This window comes from Anser anser, assembly GCF_964211835.1.
Source record: "Anser anser genome assembly, chromosome: 6".
NCBI classification, from domain to species: domain Eukaryota; kingdom Metazoa; phylum Chordata; class Aves; order Anseriformes; family Anatidae; genus Anser; species Anser anser.
Genome location: NC_139726.1, coordinates 39613189 through 39629781, shown reverse-complemented (window position 1 = coordinate 39629781; position 16593 = coordinate 39613189). Strand labels below are relative to the sequence as shown.

At 42.6% G+C, this 16593-nt stretch overlaps 1 protein-coding gene across 6 annotated transcripts in view; it reads left to right on the top strand.

Annotated features, from left to right (window-relative positions):
- LOC310902101 (uncharacterized protein) overlaps positions 1-16593 on the top strand; it is a 176498-nt gene that overhangs the window by 94508 nt on the left and 65397 nt on the right. For 2 of the 6 annotated variants that reach the window (XR_014586484.1, XM_083843084.1), the window contains exon 8: positions 15020-15068. The exons of 1 other annotated variant lie outside the window; for it this stretch is intronic. Coding sequence is in view for 2 of the 5 variants with exons in the window: in XM_083843084.1 (XP_083699210.1) it covers positions 15020-15068 (49 nt within the window). In the remaining 3 variants the exon portion in view is untranslated. Of the gene's footprint in view, positions 1-15019; positions 15069-15196; positions 16276-16593 lie in introns of those variants that run through there. 3 more of the 6 variants (XR_014586486.1, XR_014586485.1, XM_083843082.1) reach the window with 3 other exon arrangements.

The window sequence follows — 16593 nt, the reverse complement described above, 5'->3', positions numbered from 1 at the left end:
CCCCCTCCTAGAAAATGGATCTAGTTAGAGAGCCAAGCCACTTGGAGATCTGGGCTGCTCAGCGGGAGGAAGCGAGAAGGACAGATGAGCTGTGAGCTGGGGACAGCCCCAAGCTGCTGGCAGCCCATGTACCATGGCACTGCCCCAGAGTCCCTCCAGCCCCCAAGGCAGCCCCCAAGGTCGTGGCTGTTCTTGTTGGGGCACCCCTGGATGTTCCTGTGGAAGCAGTGGCTGGGCTCCTGCCTGCAGCAGGCTGTCGACATTGCTCCTCTGCATGGTGGTGAGAAGATTATTGTTGAAATGTAAAATAAAAAGTGGATTTCTCCCTGTACTTCACTCCTGAAGGACCCTTGAGAGATGAAGCTTATCCCCAGCTAAAGGAAAACATTTTTGTGAAGGGCCCTTGTATGATACAAGTGTCGTGCGGGTTTGGCTGTTAGCCTGGAGCTCCGTGCGCCTGGTCCCCCCGAGGTGTACCTGTGTCCCACAGCACAGCCTCTGGCCACCTCCATCCATGGCACATCCTCCTAGTGGCACTACAATGGGGATTGCAGGAGACAACAGGCACTATCCAAAAATGAGAGTTTTGGGAAAGCCACTGCACTTCTGTTGTGATGTTTTCTTGATGAGAAGTTTCGATTTCCTGTCCCAAAATGTGATTTTGAGATTACTTGAAGTTGCATTCGATTTTCCTTCCAAATAGAGATGGTTAAGGCCATAGGACAGGTGTCAGAAGGTATGACTGCTTCCCTAGGTTTTCATTTCACTAACTAGAAAGTAAGGAAACCTATTTTAGTTGAGTTTCTTTCTGAGGCTCAAGTAGGCCACCAGCCTGAAAGAGCAGTCCTTCACCCACCACTAACCAAGCCATTCCCAGTCACGTCCAGTATGTCCCAACAGCCCCAGCAAGAAGACAAGAGTGACAACTGGAAAATGGGAGCAGAGAAACTCTTCCCATGGCAATGAAAGAGCACAAGCCCCCATTATATGTTCTGCCTCTTGCAAGGGAGGAAACATGCTCCTCCAGGACTCTAATCCCCATTGCTAATATTATTATTAAATATTTACGCACCACCATAATTTTGCATGACACTTCACAGAGATAAAAGGTGCTATCTCTGTGCTGAAGATCTGAGACTACATCAGGCAAACAAAGAAAGCAAAGTTTGCAGAAAGAAGACATGATGAAGATTAAGAAACCAGTCTAATGCTGGTGACCCAGAAGCATTTTTAAATTGCAAGAGAGCTTGGGACTAGGGCTGAGGAAAGCAAGCACCATCGGGGCTCATTTTGCTTTTAAAGAAAAAGGATGTTTTATTTTATTTTTTAATTTTTAAAAGGAGTCCCAGCCTAATCAGTAATGATGGGAGATTATCCCAGGTTTCATAGAAGAAATCAATTTATGGATGGAACTGAAAGATCATGCAGAGAGATAGGTACAGCAGTACTCACAGTATCACCTGTGACAACAATGGACAGAATATACGGGGCAGATGAAGTGTAGGATAAGGCATACAACAATATATATAAATCTGCAGACATATACACATGCATGCACATATATATATATATATAAACATACGTACACTGCTAGCAATTCAGTTAGATTAATTTGCTTTGGATATTCCATTATTTTACTGTAGTCCTTGTATAGTACTTAAAGAATCAGGTTAAGCATTCTGCATTAGATGTACAAACAATGCTGCTTTACCTCCACATGGGTGTCGTGAGACTTTAATTAATGTTTGTAAAGTGCTTTCAGATCCCCAGAAGAAAGGCACTATAGAAGTGTGAAGTCTGATTATTTCACGGCATACAAAAGTAGAGGTGAAAAGAAATATTCTCCTCCTTACACATAAAACTACTGATCTCAACTCCTGCATTTAAAAAAACAAGATGTTAAGAAAGAAAAGAATTCTGACCATGAACCTACTTCAGGCTTCCCCTTTGCCTTTTTCATCTGATTTCTGGTTGAGTGAAATAATAAACTATTGTATTGCTGTAAACTCTTTGTAAGTAGATTTGACTAAGACAACAGAGTTCAGTGCCAGCAGCTACTCTGATCATTCTTTTAAATGGAAATTTACCGTCTGCTGCATCACATGGAAAAAATATAGAACTATTTTTCACAGCTTGTTCACTGAACAGATTATTGGAGGAAAGAAAAAATAAAAAGGCTTCATTTTCTACAGATCCCAAATCTCCGTGTAGAAAGTCTTGGCAATTTCCTTTTGAGAGGAGACAGATTTCACTTTCACATTGATTTAACAATGATAAGAGCTTCCAAAATGAGGACCTGATTCTGAAAATTTAAATGGTTAGCCATGCTTGATTCAATAGCTTATCTATGGGAGCAAAATAACTCACATGCATAAGTCTATGTAGGATCTGGTCCTAATATAGAACCAGTTCTTGATGTCATAAAATCTTTTTTAACAGCATCTTGTGTTACATTTAATTTATTTCACATGGCCTCATAAAATAAGATAAAAGCTTGTAAGTCTATAAGTCATATAAAGAAGATGGGGAAAAAAAAAGCCCTACTATGTATTCATGTTTATTAAGTATTATCTTTGTGCAACTTACAGAGATTTAACTCCAGAATTTCCAAATATTTTTTCCCCTAATCCTAACAGCAGTCAGCAAGGGCTGCTAGTGCTTGATATAAACAGATTACAGCGCACAGGCTTTTTGGGGGGAAGAAAAGCTTTCCCGAGGCTCTCTCCCAGACGGGCCCTCCTGCTGCCCTTGCCACAGCAGGGGAGGCAAGTGACAGGGGCAGTGATGCCTGGGCATGGAGGGAGATCTGCTCCGAGCACAAACCAGCATCACTGATCACAGAACCATGGAATGGTTCAGGTTGGAAGGGACCTTAAAGATCACCCAGTCCCAACCCCTGAGGCGGTCAGGCAGCAAGTAAGCATCCAGCGGACTCTCGCTATTCACTAAGCTGCACCTTGTTCTGGCTCCTGTGTTAATACAGAAGATACAGTATTTCAGAAGGGCTGCTCTTTTTTTTTTTTTTTTAACATAGAAAACATGAGCTCGTGTGTGCCTAGGCAAAACTGAATAAGTAAAAAACATCTAGACTGCAAGAAGAGCAGTGTATACACTTTGTGTCTAACCTCTGAATTTAGCCCCTGGCAATGGCACCAGGAAGCAGAAAATGCACAGATAAATTGTAGGCAAAGGCAGTCATGTGTCAGAGAGGAAAACTGGGTGCAGTGTGGCTAACTGCAGGACAATGCTTGACAAAATCACATCAAAACTACTGGTGGTTACATGAGGGAGACCTGGGGAAAACCATCTTGAAGCAATGCCCATCATCTCTGAAAAGAAAGAGTGAAAAGCGGGCTGCTACAGCCAAACCAGTATGATTTCAGCAACTTTAATGATTTGACCCAAAAGTGTAAAATGCCAAAACAGGGCAGCTTCTTATTCCTAGTATGGGTCATTTACTCGTGCAAGTCTATAAAGAAAATTATTACAAAAGTGCCTTCACCATCTCAGAGCATGTCAGTGACTTCAGAGGTCTGCTGATACGATAACTTGCTTGCCAACAAGAAAAAGACTTGTAAAAATAAAAAGCTAAAAAACAGTACACTGTTTGTGATGCCATGTGTAAGGAGCAATATTAACAAGCTAAGGGAAAGTTATATTAAAAAAAAAAAAAAAGCAGTTGCCTGCCTTTTTTTTTTTCTTTTTTTTTCTTTTTCTTTTTTTTTTTTTTCAGTTTATCAGTGATAGCCATTGCTGTAAGAAAACAATGAGGTCTTACCTGACGCTGCCACTAGTACAATGGTTTTCCTGCCAGCAGGGCACTGATTCGGGAAGCAGCAGGAACCATCGCCTCTCCTCCAGGAAGCACAAGCAAGAGGCAACCCCAGGGCAATGTGGTGGGCAAACACTGCACCTCCAGCCTAAGGCCTGGAAAAGAAAAGTTGCTTCCGATGAAATAAAAGAATTCCTGAGGACAACTTTCAGTAAAGAAAAACTCTAACCGCAATCTGACACAAAAGTCAATAAATAGCTTTGGGATTATCACATACCTCTGGTAGGCAGTGGTCTAACCCAGGCAGAGATGCTTTTAGAACATGGCTTTTCTCACCAGCCCTTGATATTTTTCTTGCAATCAAGGCAACATCCACACTGAAAAACCTACGCCACAGCTGTCAGGGCTTCTCTCCAGCAGATAATTAAATTCCACTCAATTGCCATTGTGACAAGTGAGCTCAAGTTTGGTGGTGCCATCCCTGCCAGCCGAACACAAATGAGAGCCATCAGATGCACACTCATTAATCACTTTGCTGGAAGAAGAGGTGCCGCATTACTTAGCGGCATCCTCCCAGGGTAGGTGTTCAGCCTCCAGGAGGTACCTGACAATAACACAAGTACATCTCAAGGGATGATTGTGTTCGGATCAGTGTGCTTACGTGGGAAGGCCTGGCAAAAGTGGAGCGAGTCAACAAGTTTAAAGGACTTTCAAGATCTCTTGCAAACCAGAGAAAGGCAGTTTAGCTTGGGCTGTTGCGTGGTAGAATTTGCTAAATGCAGAAGCCGAGTTGTCAGAGTTCTCTACTTTGGTTTGCACTCTAAAGTTGCTCTTTTAGATGTAGAGTTTATATTTTCCTCTCCACCTGATTACAACAAGCACATCACATGTTTTTGCAGACGTCTTTTTTCCTTAAAATTGAACTTTTAAACTGAGTTTATCCATCAAAAATCAGCCTGCACATTAGCTAGGACCTATTCAGCTCCCTTATAACTGCTTCATATGTAAATCTGCTGTGTATTTCTAGGCTAATTATTGAACTATCCAATTTTAAGTACAGCTGGAAGAAAACTGTAATTTGTTCTTACATGGGAGAAATACGACTTTGCTGCTGGCATCCCAGAGAGACTCCTCCAGCTGATGAAGGGTGACTAGGTCACGTGCTGAAGAACCATGTGAGCTGTACCTGTCCCTTCACTTTGCATGTTTCTTGAAGGATTACATCTCATTTTCCACCGCCATAGCTCCAAGCAGGCTGTGGTGGAGCTGGCTGTTGTGGAGGCATGTGTCTGCCCCAACCCCCTCTGCTAGCCAAAGGCCCCATGGCCTCCAAGCTCTCACCTGGTGCACGGGAGGAGGTCTACAGTCCAGTCTCCTGGAAGACTCTCTGAGACTGAATCACATAGAATGCCTATCAGGTGCAGGAGGAGTCAGGCAGAGATATTTTCTACCTGTATGGTGACAGCCATGTTGCATACACTGTGACACACAACGCTTGGTCCTTTGTTGTGCCTGTGTTAGGGCCAGCCAGCACGCACGCTTTTGAGGATGCATCCTGGCTACGCTGGCATGGAGCAAGACTTTGGAGCAGCTGGGCAGCATCAAATCCAGCAGCTCCAGTCAGTGGGACGCCAGCACCAGCAGCACTGGGTGGCAGCTGGGAGGAGAGGTCTGAGGCTTGACAGCACCTAAATGCTGGGTGTAGAGACTGCCAGCTGTGGCTATATAGGTTGGCCCCTTTCTCAATCTCATCCTAGGCTCCTAAAGGCTGAGTTTATTCATCACCCTGTGCGCTTTGCTTGCAGCATTGGCTTCCCTGCTTGTCAACACGCCGATTTCTGAATTCTCAGTGCAAAGGAAGCCTTTCATGGTTTGGCATCCTCTTATATGTTTATGCTTCTCAAGATATATTCTCCAGCCAAGTCTTTAAGTTCTTACATTAGTCCCCAACCCCAGACATCAATCTGTTGCTGATCAGGTCTTTTCACATCATGCTGCTTTTATCTGGAATGCTGTTTTTGATGCTTCCAGGGAAGCTCTGGCTGATGTTTTCAAGAATGTGGTTAATATTTTTTTCCTTTTTGTTTAAAATGATACTTGAGTACAGCTATTTCTTTTAACCTTTTGCTTTTACTGTAAGACTTTAAAAAGTAATTTGCCTTCTAAATGCTATTATACCAGGGAGGTCCTGATTTGCATCTTTGTCCTTGGGTAGTGTAGAAGCAGCACAGGGGTCTGCAAACAGACAGATACTGATTTTTTTTCCCCCTTTTATAGTCTACAATAAAAAGTTTCTTTAAAGGGGAAGAAAAGAGAGGCACATGCTTAATATTGCAGAAAAGCCTTCTTGAGCTTGATACATTGGAGAAACAGTTCAAGAACACTTCATCCTCCTGCAACTATTTCCCGCACTTCTGCCAAGGTTAGGGAAACCTTGGGTTAGCTGCCGTCTGAATACCGCAAGCTGGTATCTGTCTGAACAAGTTCAGCTGACTGCTTAGAAGATTTTCTTTATTCTTTCTCCTGTTGTCTCTCCACTTTGGCAAATAGAAATCGCCTTCATCTTTGGGGGAGGCCTCGGCCTGAAAGCACCCAACAAAGAGCGGCAGGCTGGGGGTCAAGGTCCTTCCACTGAGTCCCCCAGTTCTCCATCAGATTGTGCTGGTGATCAGCCAGCTGTCAGGAAAACAAGGCTCTCTGGATCAGCGTGGCATGGGACCAGGTGGGTCATAAAACGAGATAGCGTTAATAAATGACTGAAAAATTAGAACAAAATTTAAAAAAGAAAAAGAAAAAAGAAAAAAAAAAAGTGCAACCCCCTCCCTCATAAGTAAATGCCTGCTTTTTCACACCAGTGAAGAAAGAAACCAGGTAGTGGAAAGCAGAAGTATCGGGCAAGTATGGTGAACTTACCCTATTTGTTCATTTGACTTTAAATGAAAGCCTGGCCTGCACAACTCTAAGAGGAGGAGGACGTCCTGCCCCCCTTGCTTGCTTTGAATTGCCATTATACTACAAGCCAGCCCATTCATTTCGCCTGGGTGTGCTTTCACCATAAGGTACAGGTCAACATTTGGACTGAAAACATCATTTTTTCTCTCATGTATTTATTGGGTGATTAACCAGAGCCAAAAATAGAAGTGTTAATTTACATTTAAACTTTTTAAATTCAATATCTTAAAAACCAGAAAACTAAAAAATAAGCATGGAGTGCCTCATGCAGAAATGGTTTGGATTAGATCATTACATTACGGACTGTAAGCTGGAATCAGCTTTGACAGAGTTATAACTGTTTCTATCACCATGGAGCTGCCCCAGCATTTGTGCAGAGACAACAGTGTTCCTGAGCTTGTTCTGTGTATTTTATAGTGAGAGCCACCTGGATAAACCTGACCTGTTGGTTCATGGAAATAAGACAAAATACATCAAATTTCTCCTCTAATGGTTGTCATCTTTGTGATAAGGATCACTCTAATCACCTCTTTCTCTAACAGGACCATGGTCTGGCCCTAATTTTAAGAGCTATTGTCATTTAACAATGGGAAATGCAGAACACAGGGATGGGGAAAGGCACGAAGACTTCAGCTGATAAAGAGTAAGACCTTTTTCTGTGATCTCTTACTGAAACTGCTCAAGACGTATTACCATGGCTACTCACCTAGGCAGGCAACTCTTTCCCAGGTATTTTATGGCAGCAGAATGGACCCAGGGAAGGCTTTCTTCAGGTGGGGATGGATCATCCCCATGAGGAGATGTTAGCGGCTGTTCCCCACAGCCAGCCCTCCTCCTGCCACACTGCCCACATCTTCCATGCCAGCACCGGCCCCTCTGAAATCCTATGAGGGCCTGGGGCTGCCCATGTATGGCACCGGCCATGTCTGATTTCCCTCTGCTCTGTGATAGCTGCTCTGCACTGCACAGGTCAAAGTGGAGCAATGAGCAACAGGAGGCGAGGTGTCATTAGCTCAGCTCCAAGTTAAAGTCCAGTGATGGCAGCATGTGCAGGACCACAATTCCCCTAAAAAATAAGGTAGGAGGCATCTGGCGAGAGAGGGTTGCAAGCCATGAACTTCAAACCTATTTTTTTTTTCTTCTTTTTGAAAAACTATGGGCAGAAATGCCCTAGCTGTCAGTAATGAAGTTAACGACTGGCAGCTTGCACCTACACAGACAGCAGAACAGGCAGCATGGAAAACAGAAGAGCAGTGCTGCTGCTCTGCAGGTTTTTTCCTGGCGTTCCCCTGGTGTGGGAGGTCTCTGTCGGGGCAATGCCGGAGGTGAGGGCATGGTGATGCTCCTGGTGATGCCATGTAGTGGATGGCCTTGACCAAATAAACCCCTGCTGGATGGCAGCAGGGACAAAAGGGGGACTGGCTCCCAGCAGCTGCAGACATCCTGCAGCCCATCCTGGGGCTACTCGCCTGCCAGCAGCAGTGCCGTTTCCTTACAATACTGCATAATGCCTTTGCACACAGCATTCGTAAATCCCCCTCCCTCCCCCTCCCCCCCCCATTCCCCCAAACACAGAGCATCAGGACTCAGGAAAAGATCTGCCCTGTGAGCCTGATCACGGCTGCCCCATGGTCTGGGCACTGCCTTTGTCACACTCCCACCCCACTAGCCAAGCCGTCTTTGTTAAAGTACATACTCATTTAAGGATTACTCTAACGTTGGTCATTTCTAAGTCAATTATTGACTTGAATCGTGTTAAACTTTAACATAAATATCACCTGTACATATATTACAATAATTATATGGTTACAAAATTCTTTTAAAATAGCAATTTCCCCTTTGGAAACTAGGGAAACTACTACTGGAAAATACAGGCTCACAGACTGCTTGGAAAGCCCATGCAAAGAAATATGAAGATTCCCATTACCTTTGCATCAGCTTCTCAAAGAACAATCTATTTAGATTATTAAAGACATCTACAAATTAATTCTTCTTCAGTTAAAATGTTTGCTTCCTAAAAATACTTTGTGTAACCTTATCAGGGAGAAAAGAAGGGGCGTAGAAGGTGAGCAGCGAAATTAAAGGCATGATATCATATGCAGCTTCTAAAGCTACCAACAACATGAGATAATTTTTTTCTAAATAAAAAAAAAAGCACTGCTAAGTTTTTCTCATTTTAGCAAACTTTTCAATTAGGATTTCTTCCTGGCTATTTAAGTATGCTTAAAGTAATGATTTTCTGTAATTTGTCTTTTTCCTTTGGAAACATACCGTGCTATTGTCAGCTTTAAAAAAGAAGCAATTTTCTGACTTTTGAGATTGAGCAGGTCATGGAAAAATTACTACTGTGGGAACCTATAATTAAATAGAAAAATGCAGCTGCACTTATGAAAAACTAAAATTAAGTTTATTCTATTAATACTTGATTCTAGGATGGCATTTGACTTTTCAGATACAGGTCTTAGCTGAAACAGCACCTTACCTGCAGGACGTTACTAGCTGCATAGCTACTTGCAAAAGCAGACATGATGTAATATGTATAAACATATTGCTAATTTTTTGCTGTCCAATTAAATTAGATTCAGTTAAGCAGGATATTCATTTACACATGTAGCCTCTTTCTTTCTTCTTTTCCCGATATTGGCACTTTATCTTTGGCTATGTTTTTTTAAGGAACTCAATTAAAATAAATCTACATAAAATCACTAATGCTTATTATAAATTTAAATAGAGAAAAGTACAGAAAGGGACTTTTCAACAAAACTTTGTAGCATATCTGAAGTGGATAAAGATCTCCTAGCTTTTGACTAGTCATGAGATCGAGACAAGATTCTATACAATAGTATGATACAAAACCAGGCTTCATCATAGTAAAATGAAAAATTATCATAGTTTCCAACTGAGTGTTTGCAGTATATGAGATACAGATTTAAAATTAAATCCTAAATGAGAATCTCCAAAAAATATTTCTGTGACCCACAATAGATTTTAAAACACTGAAAATATACAGGATTAAGAAAAACTTCACCAAGAAAATAAGGTATAGACAAACTGACTAAGAATCCATTAGACATGTTCTGACATCTGATGATAAAAATTAATTGCACAGAAATATTAAAAGAACTATATAAAATTAGAAATAATGTAAGAAGACCAGGTCAGTTTAAAAGAACAATATTAATTCTATTTAATAATCATTTAAAAATATAGGTTTTTTTATCATTAGCATTTAGGATGATCACCTCTCATGTTTTTCTAGGGTAATAGTAGGTAAGATTCAACAATCTGTCCTTATTGTAAGCTATTTTAGAAATCACTAAATAGAAATTTTTCTGTACTGTATCATAATCTGTAAAACTATATTTCCCTTAAACTTCCACTAAATTGCTAAGTTTGGGGGGTTTTGTTTCTTTTAATAAACAGGAAGGAAATTTTCCATCTTCTTTTCATCAATCACTTTTACATATCCAGTTTTCTGTGCTATCATAAAGAACATAACTAAATCCATACTGTTTATATAAATGTCTCTATTTATAACATATAAACTGTAATCATTTCTTCATATGCAAGCTCAGCTTCACTATTTTTAATATACTTACATATTAAATCTAATACAGATAGTTCTCCATAATTACTGTGAGAATGAAAACAGCACATCAGAAATGGTAAAAAAAATATTTGTGAAGAAGCAATCATACACACACAACCCAGGAAAGATTTTTTCATCTTTCAGCAACGACTTGTGAGCGATAGTGTAGTCACAGAGAAAGCCCACAAAAACTATGCCATTGCGTATACTGCTTGACTTAAGACACCCAGAAGTGATCCTAGGAACCAGCAGTCCAATTATTTTGATTTCACGTGTACCGCTTGCATTCTCTCGGCTCCCTGTTTGGTCAGTGGCTTTTCTTTCTTTTTCTTTTTCTTTTTCTTTTTCTTTTTCTTTTTCTTTTTCTTTTTCTTTTTCTTTTTCTTTTTCTTTTTCTTTTTCTTTTTCTTTTTCTTTTTCTTTTTCTTTTTCTTTTTCTTTTTCTTTTTCTTTTTCTTTTTCTTTTTCTTTTTCTTTTTCTTTTTCTTTTTCTTTTTTTCTTTTTTTCTTTTTTTCTTTTTCTTTTTCTTTTTCTTTTTCTTTTTCTTTTTCTTTTTCTTTTTCTTTTTTCTTTTGCTTTTTTTTTCCTTCATGCAGTGGAGCTGGATTTTTATTTTCCAGCTGCATATATTCCATGGAGGAAAGGAAAACTGATCCATGAAGTTCCTATTTGCATAAAACATAGAAACATCTGTCACAAGCTTCTTGTTGGTGGAGTGAAGCATCAGGAGACAGATACTGCAGTTGATCATCTGCCCTTAATAATATTGAATACTTTTCCTGTCAATAGGAGCTTAGAGTGAGAGCGTTTAAAAATGCAGAGAAGAGAGAGAAGTTGATCAGAGAAAATATTATTATTTGAAATGAGTGATAAGTTATGTGACATTGTCTCACAGATAAATGCACACAAATGAGCTCTGCCCCAGGATCAGCAGATGCCCCATTCCATTCGGTATCGGCTCTTTGCAGATACAGTCCTTGTAAAGGTATATGATAATTCAAGCAGCATCCTGCAGATGCCTACAATGTACAGCAGCTTTTTTGTGTTAAACTTTATGCAATGAAAGATCCATGATAGCAGGTCTATAGCATTAGAAAGCACTCAGTCTGCAGTGCTGGTTTGAGTTTTGATTTCAGTTTAGGGAATCAAATAAAAATCTCAAGGAAGACTTATCTGTATCTCAGATCAGGAAAATTTTCATTCTATTTCTGTATGTATGTATAATGCATGTCTACAGTCATAAATATCAGGTGGAGCAGCCAATTCGTTCATACAGAACACATACATAGAACAGAAACGCAGGGAAATGTAACAGCAGCTATTCAAAAAACAGAACGACTGTTAGTGTTAGGTCAAGTGTTATTTCTAGAATTACTACAAGTACTTTGGGTAACATACAAGATTCATATTTCTGCGTTACATTTTATTCCTTTTTATTACAGACTCATTTTTAAACTAGCTAGCTTTGTTGATACATTGTGCAAATGGACTATAGACTGGCCTCCCTTCTCATGCTGCCAAAAGTCAGAAATCAATCTAACCTACAGGATGCAGTGAAAACAAAGTGCTTTTCTCAGCTCATATGTTTCACGGAGTTTAACAGCCAAACTGAGAGGAAAATAGTTTCTTTGCATTTGCTACCTACTTATGTCAGAAGTAGCATGAAGGTGATCGATATTCTCTCTCTTTTCTACCAACATCTCCAAGATAACAGACTTCCTACACTAAGGCAGCAGAGATTAATATCACATTAGTAACATCTCGTTCATCATTGTCATTGTGAAACAAAAAGGCTTCAAACATTTCTTATTCGTAGCTGATTGCTGTAACAATGCATGCATGCTTTTATGTTTGTTTGTTTGTTTGTTTTTTCGCTTGCTCCTTCACACATCCACGAATGCCTCGATTTGACTGTAAATGTCTGGATGCAGGAAATACCTGCTTGGGAATGCAACACAATAGGGCCACGAGTCCAGTCAGGGTTGCAGAATACTGTGAAATGAACAATTGTAAGAATAAAACAAAAAGCAGCAGCTGGAGCAATCTTTGCTCTCATACACATATTTGTATAAAAAGTTTCTCTGGCAGTGGTTCACCAGCAGGCAGTAATCAGCTAGGGTACTTCTTTGTAATTTTTCTGTTTCATAAATAATACAGGAGTTTACTAACAGGAAGTTTGTGGGAAGCAACAGTAAACAGTCTAGCAATCCATCTGTTATTGTGGAATGCAAGAAAGCTGAATCAGGTTCTTTGCAAGTGGACTATTTTAGTTGTTTGTGCTAGCAAAGATGTGTGGGAAATGGGCATTTAAGTCATTATTAACGTGAACTCTTGCAGACCTCCTTTCTCCCTCTCCTTGTGGAAAGAAACGGCTGGGTGCGATTTCAGCAAGAAGCTCAAGTTCTTTCGTAGCTATGGGGCAGCTTATAATTACCCTGAGCAAGAAAGACAAGGCAGCTGAATCAGACGTGAAATATTTAGGTGACAGTTACAGAGATTTTTGCTTCTTCGAAATCGAGCTCAGAAAGAATGACTTCTAAATAAAAACACACACAAACCTGTTAGCGCCTTTCTCGGTGTCAAGATATTTATCAGGAACAAACTGAAGGGTTGAAGGGACCTGGAGAGGGAGGAAAGTCAATGAGGAAAAATAAGGTAACGATGGAGGTTGTATTGACAGGCTTCCTGTGCCAGCACAAGTAGAGAGGCAAGCAAGGGTGAAAAAAAAGCTAATATCTTTCCCAAAGACAGGCTGTTCTGCTGGCATTCGACCACCCTTGATATGTCGCTTGTGAATAGAAGGCTAGAAAGAGAGCGGAGGCAGGCGTGTAAATTAGTCACTACTACTACAAAAGGAAGGTTTCTTTGCCAGCGGCAACGCAGTGTCTCTCCTTGTAGATTAATTTGTACCACCGAAAGTGTGTGTCCGAGATAAAAAGTTGTGCTGCCAAATAAGAGAGTCAGGAGCCCAAGTCCAGGACTATCCCCTGCACTGAGGACGAATGATTTCATTTTAACACACTAACAAATTCTGCTTATTCGCAATACATCTGAGTGCTACACATTGCGCTTGGTTTAGGGGAGACGAAGAACATACAGAAAACCTCCGTCAAAAACAAAACCTGCGAAGGAGACGCGGGCAGCTAGCGTGGAGCAGAGGAGCCCACCCGCTAACCGGCAGCACGGACGTGCCCTGCGGGACTGCCGGCGGTCGGCGGCGGGCGCGCTCTGCTCCTCTCTCACTCACTCAGTCACTCACTGTCACTCACACACACTCACACAGACACACACACACACAGACACACACACACACACACACACACACACACAGACACACAGACACACACAGACACACAGACACACACACACACACACACTCACACAGACACACACACACTCACACACACACACAGACACACTCACACACACACAGACACACACACACACAGAGACACAGACACACACACACACACACAGACACACACACACACACACAGACACACACACACACACACACACACACACACACACAGAGAGACGCCGCGGCCCCGTCCCGCCGGGCACCACTGCCACCTGCCGGCCCTCCTCGGGAAGCGCCGCCGGCCTCCGGGACAGCGCCGGGGAAGCGGGGCCGAGCGAGTGCCCCGGGTGCCGGCCACGAACGGCTAAGGAACCGCCGCTCCCCCTCCACCCCCCAGCCGGACAGAAGGCAAGCACCGAGGCGCGGCCCCCTCGCGGTACGGGAAAGCCGCGTGCACCTCAGGGGCACAGGCCGCGGCCGCGGGGCACGAAGGCGGCCCCCGAACCTACCCCGCTCCGCTCCGGGGCTCGGCGGGCAGCGGGGCCGGCACCCCGCCCGCAGCGCCGCACTCCCGAAGGGGCTTGCTGCCCCCTGGCGGACGGGCGCGCGCACTGCGCCATGACAGACGGCCGTTACCCGCTCGCGCCGCGGCCGTTACTCGCCCCTCAGGCGGCCCTTACCGCTCCTCAGGCGGCACGCAGCCCCTCAGGGTTAAGGTGAGATGCCCGAGCGCTGCAGCCGCCCGCTGGGCCCCCGATGCCCGTACACGACAGAGGAAGGCAGCAGAGCAGCCTTCAGGTACGACCTGATCCCTCCATCTCACCAGATTTACCTCAGACTTGGACGAGAAAAATCAGGACAGAAAGTCACACTTGCAAGGTTTCCGTGACTCTGTAATCTGTTGGAATACGCACATTGGAGAACTTTTTTACAAGACAACGTTGCACCATTGGCACTGCAGCAGATACTGGCAAATTCATCATTGTTCCTTGAAGTAGTAAAAGACATTACCTAATAACCATGAATCAAAGAGCACTGCAACTCTACTGCAGGTTTTCCATATGGGTACACAATGAGGGTTTGCACAGACACTTTGCACAAACAGCAGAAGTGAAAAGGTCAAAATGCAGTCAAATATGTCTGTGGTTATTAACTATTATGACTGTCTTCAGCTGTAGCCTGGCCTTGGAAACATTCAGACTTTCTAGCCCCCTCACCGCCTTTTTTTTTTTTAATGTTAAAATCTGCTAATTTGCTACTGATCCTGACCGATCCAATGCCCGCTCTTATCCTGTGAACATTCACCTCCCAGTAACAAAGCACAGCTCTATGATTTTGTTGCTCTAAGGACTAAAAAAGGACAGCTTCTTTCTTAACATCTAAATCTCATCCATTTCTGCACAGTTCAAGAGATGTGCCTCCAGACCAAGTCTACTGCAAGAAATGTTCCACGGTAAGAATTGGTGCTTTTTCATTACAGTTTCTTGTCCTATGTGCATTTCACTCATTTAGTCATAATAGAGTTTGGGGGCATTATGCTTATTTCTGCGTCATGATATGGTTACTTTCAACACCTTCCAGTGTACCAGCAAAGCCCAGGCACTAAGTACCAAGGTAGCAAACACCCCAACAAAAGCTCTCTGAGGTGTAATCCCCATCACATCTGAGGTACGGCCAGTGTCTCTTCTGCACAATTTACCACCACTAGAGGAAACTGAGCTGTTCTAGCCTCACCACTGATGGCAGTTTGGAGGTAAGTTCTCTTTCATTCATTCGCTCTAGACCAGCCTTGCCAGACATCTTGGCTCCAGTCTGCCAACAGAAGGGTGCTGGCACTGCGTATAACCTGTACCATTACACATCCAGATTTCCTGGCTGAGGGTCACCAGAAGTGTTGTCCAGTGGATCCAACAGAGCAAAGCAGATTCAGCAGATCTCATCTCTTTCCCAATGTTCAGCAGATCTCATCTCTTTCCCAATGTTCTAAGAGAGAATGTGACATCTCCACAAGTATGCCTGGCCTTCACCTGTAAACACTCTGTCCCTGCTGTTTTGGCAATAAACGAAGAGATGATGAGCTCCCACTTTACAATGACTGCACTGAGGTGTAATCACACAAATTTTCACACTACAGTTGGTAGGGAACTCAGATTCTGACTACTTTTGGGGAGCTTACCTTCATAACCTTGTTGGGTCACCTCCAAGTGACCCTAGGACTCACCTAGGGCTCACCTCCAAGTAGCACCTCCTTGCCCCAGCTGAACGAATCAATCTGCATTTTATGCCACTCCAGTGGCTGCTGTTTCTTTTGTTTTTCGAGGTGAACTCAAGCTGAAAACCACCAGCACCATTATGTTAGGCCATCAATTGAAAGTCATATAGACAGGGACCTCAGAAATTGATCTTAGACAGGAACCTTTGCCCAGGTTTATTGAGTCACGATGCTAATTTATTTCCTCTGTACCAGGGGAAATCCTGTCTCTATAGTTACCTTTTCTCATCACTCCAATTTTGTGGCCAGCTCAGTTACCTGATTCTTACTGTTTTCTCCTGTTCATGGCAACCAAAACCACTTTATCCGTGGAAAAGTATAGCTAGCTCACTAGATTTAAAGCTAGTGAGGCTAATTTAAAACACACAAACACACACACACACACACACACACACACACACACACACACACACACACACACACACACACACACTTACTTACAATTCAGTCCAGGAAAACAGCTCAATGAGCTGGAAAACACAAGTGTTGCTCATTGCTAGTAGTCATGACACTGTGTAACAGGTAGCACAGCAAAGCCTTACTATAAACACCAGGGAAAACAGATGTCAAAAGGGTGTGAGCTGAAGGCAGGGAATTGCACATTTTCCCTTTACCTCACCTAACATAATTCTAACCAACACTGGACAAAACTGGCCTTAGAAAGTCATGACATGGGGAAAAGCAGCAAAAACCACCATGGCCTACC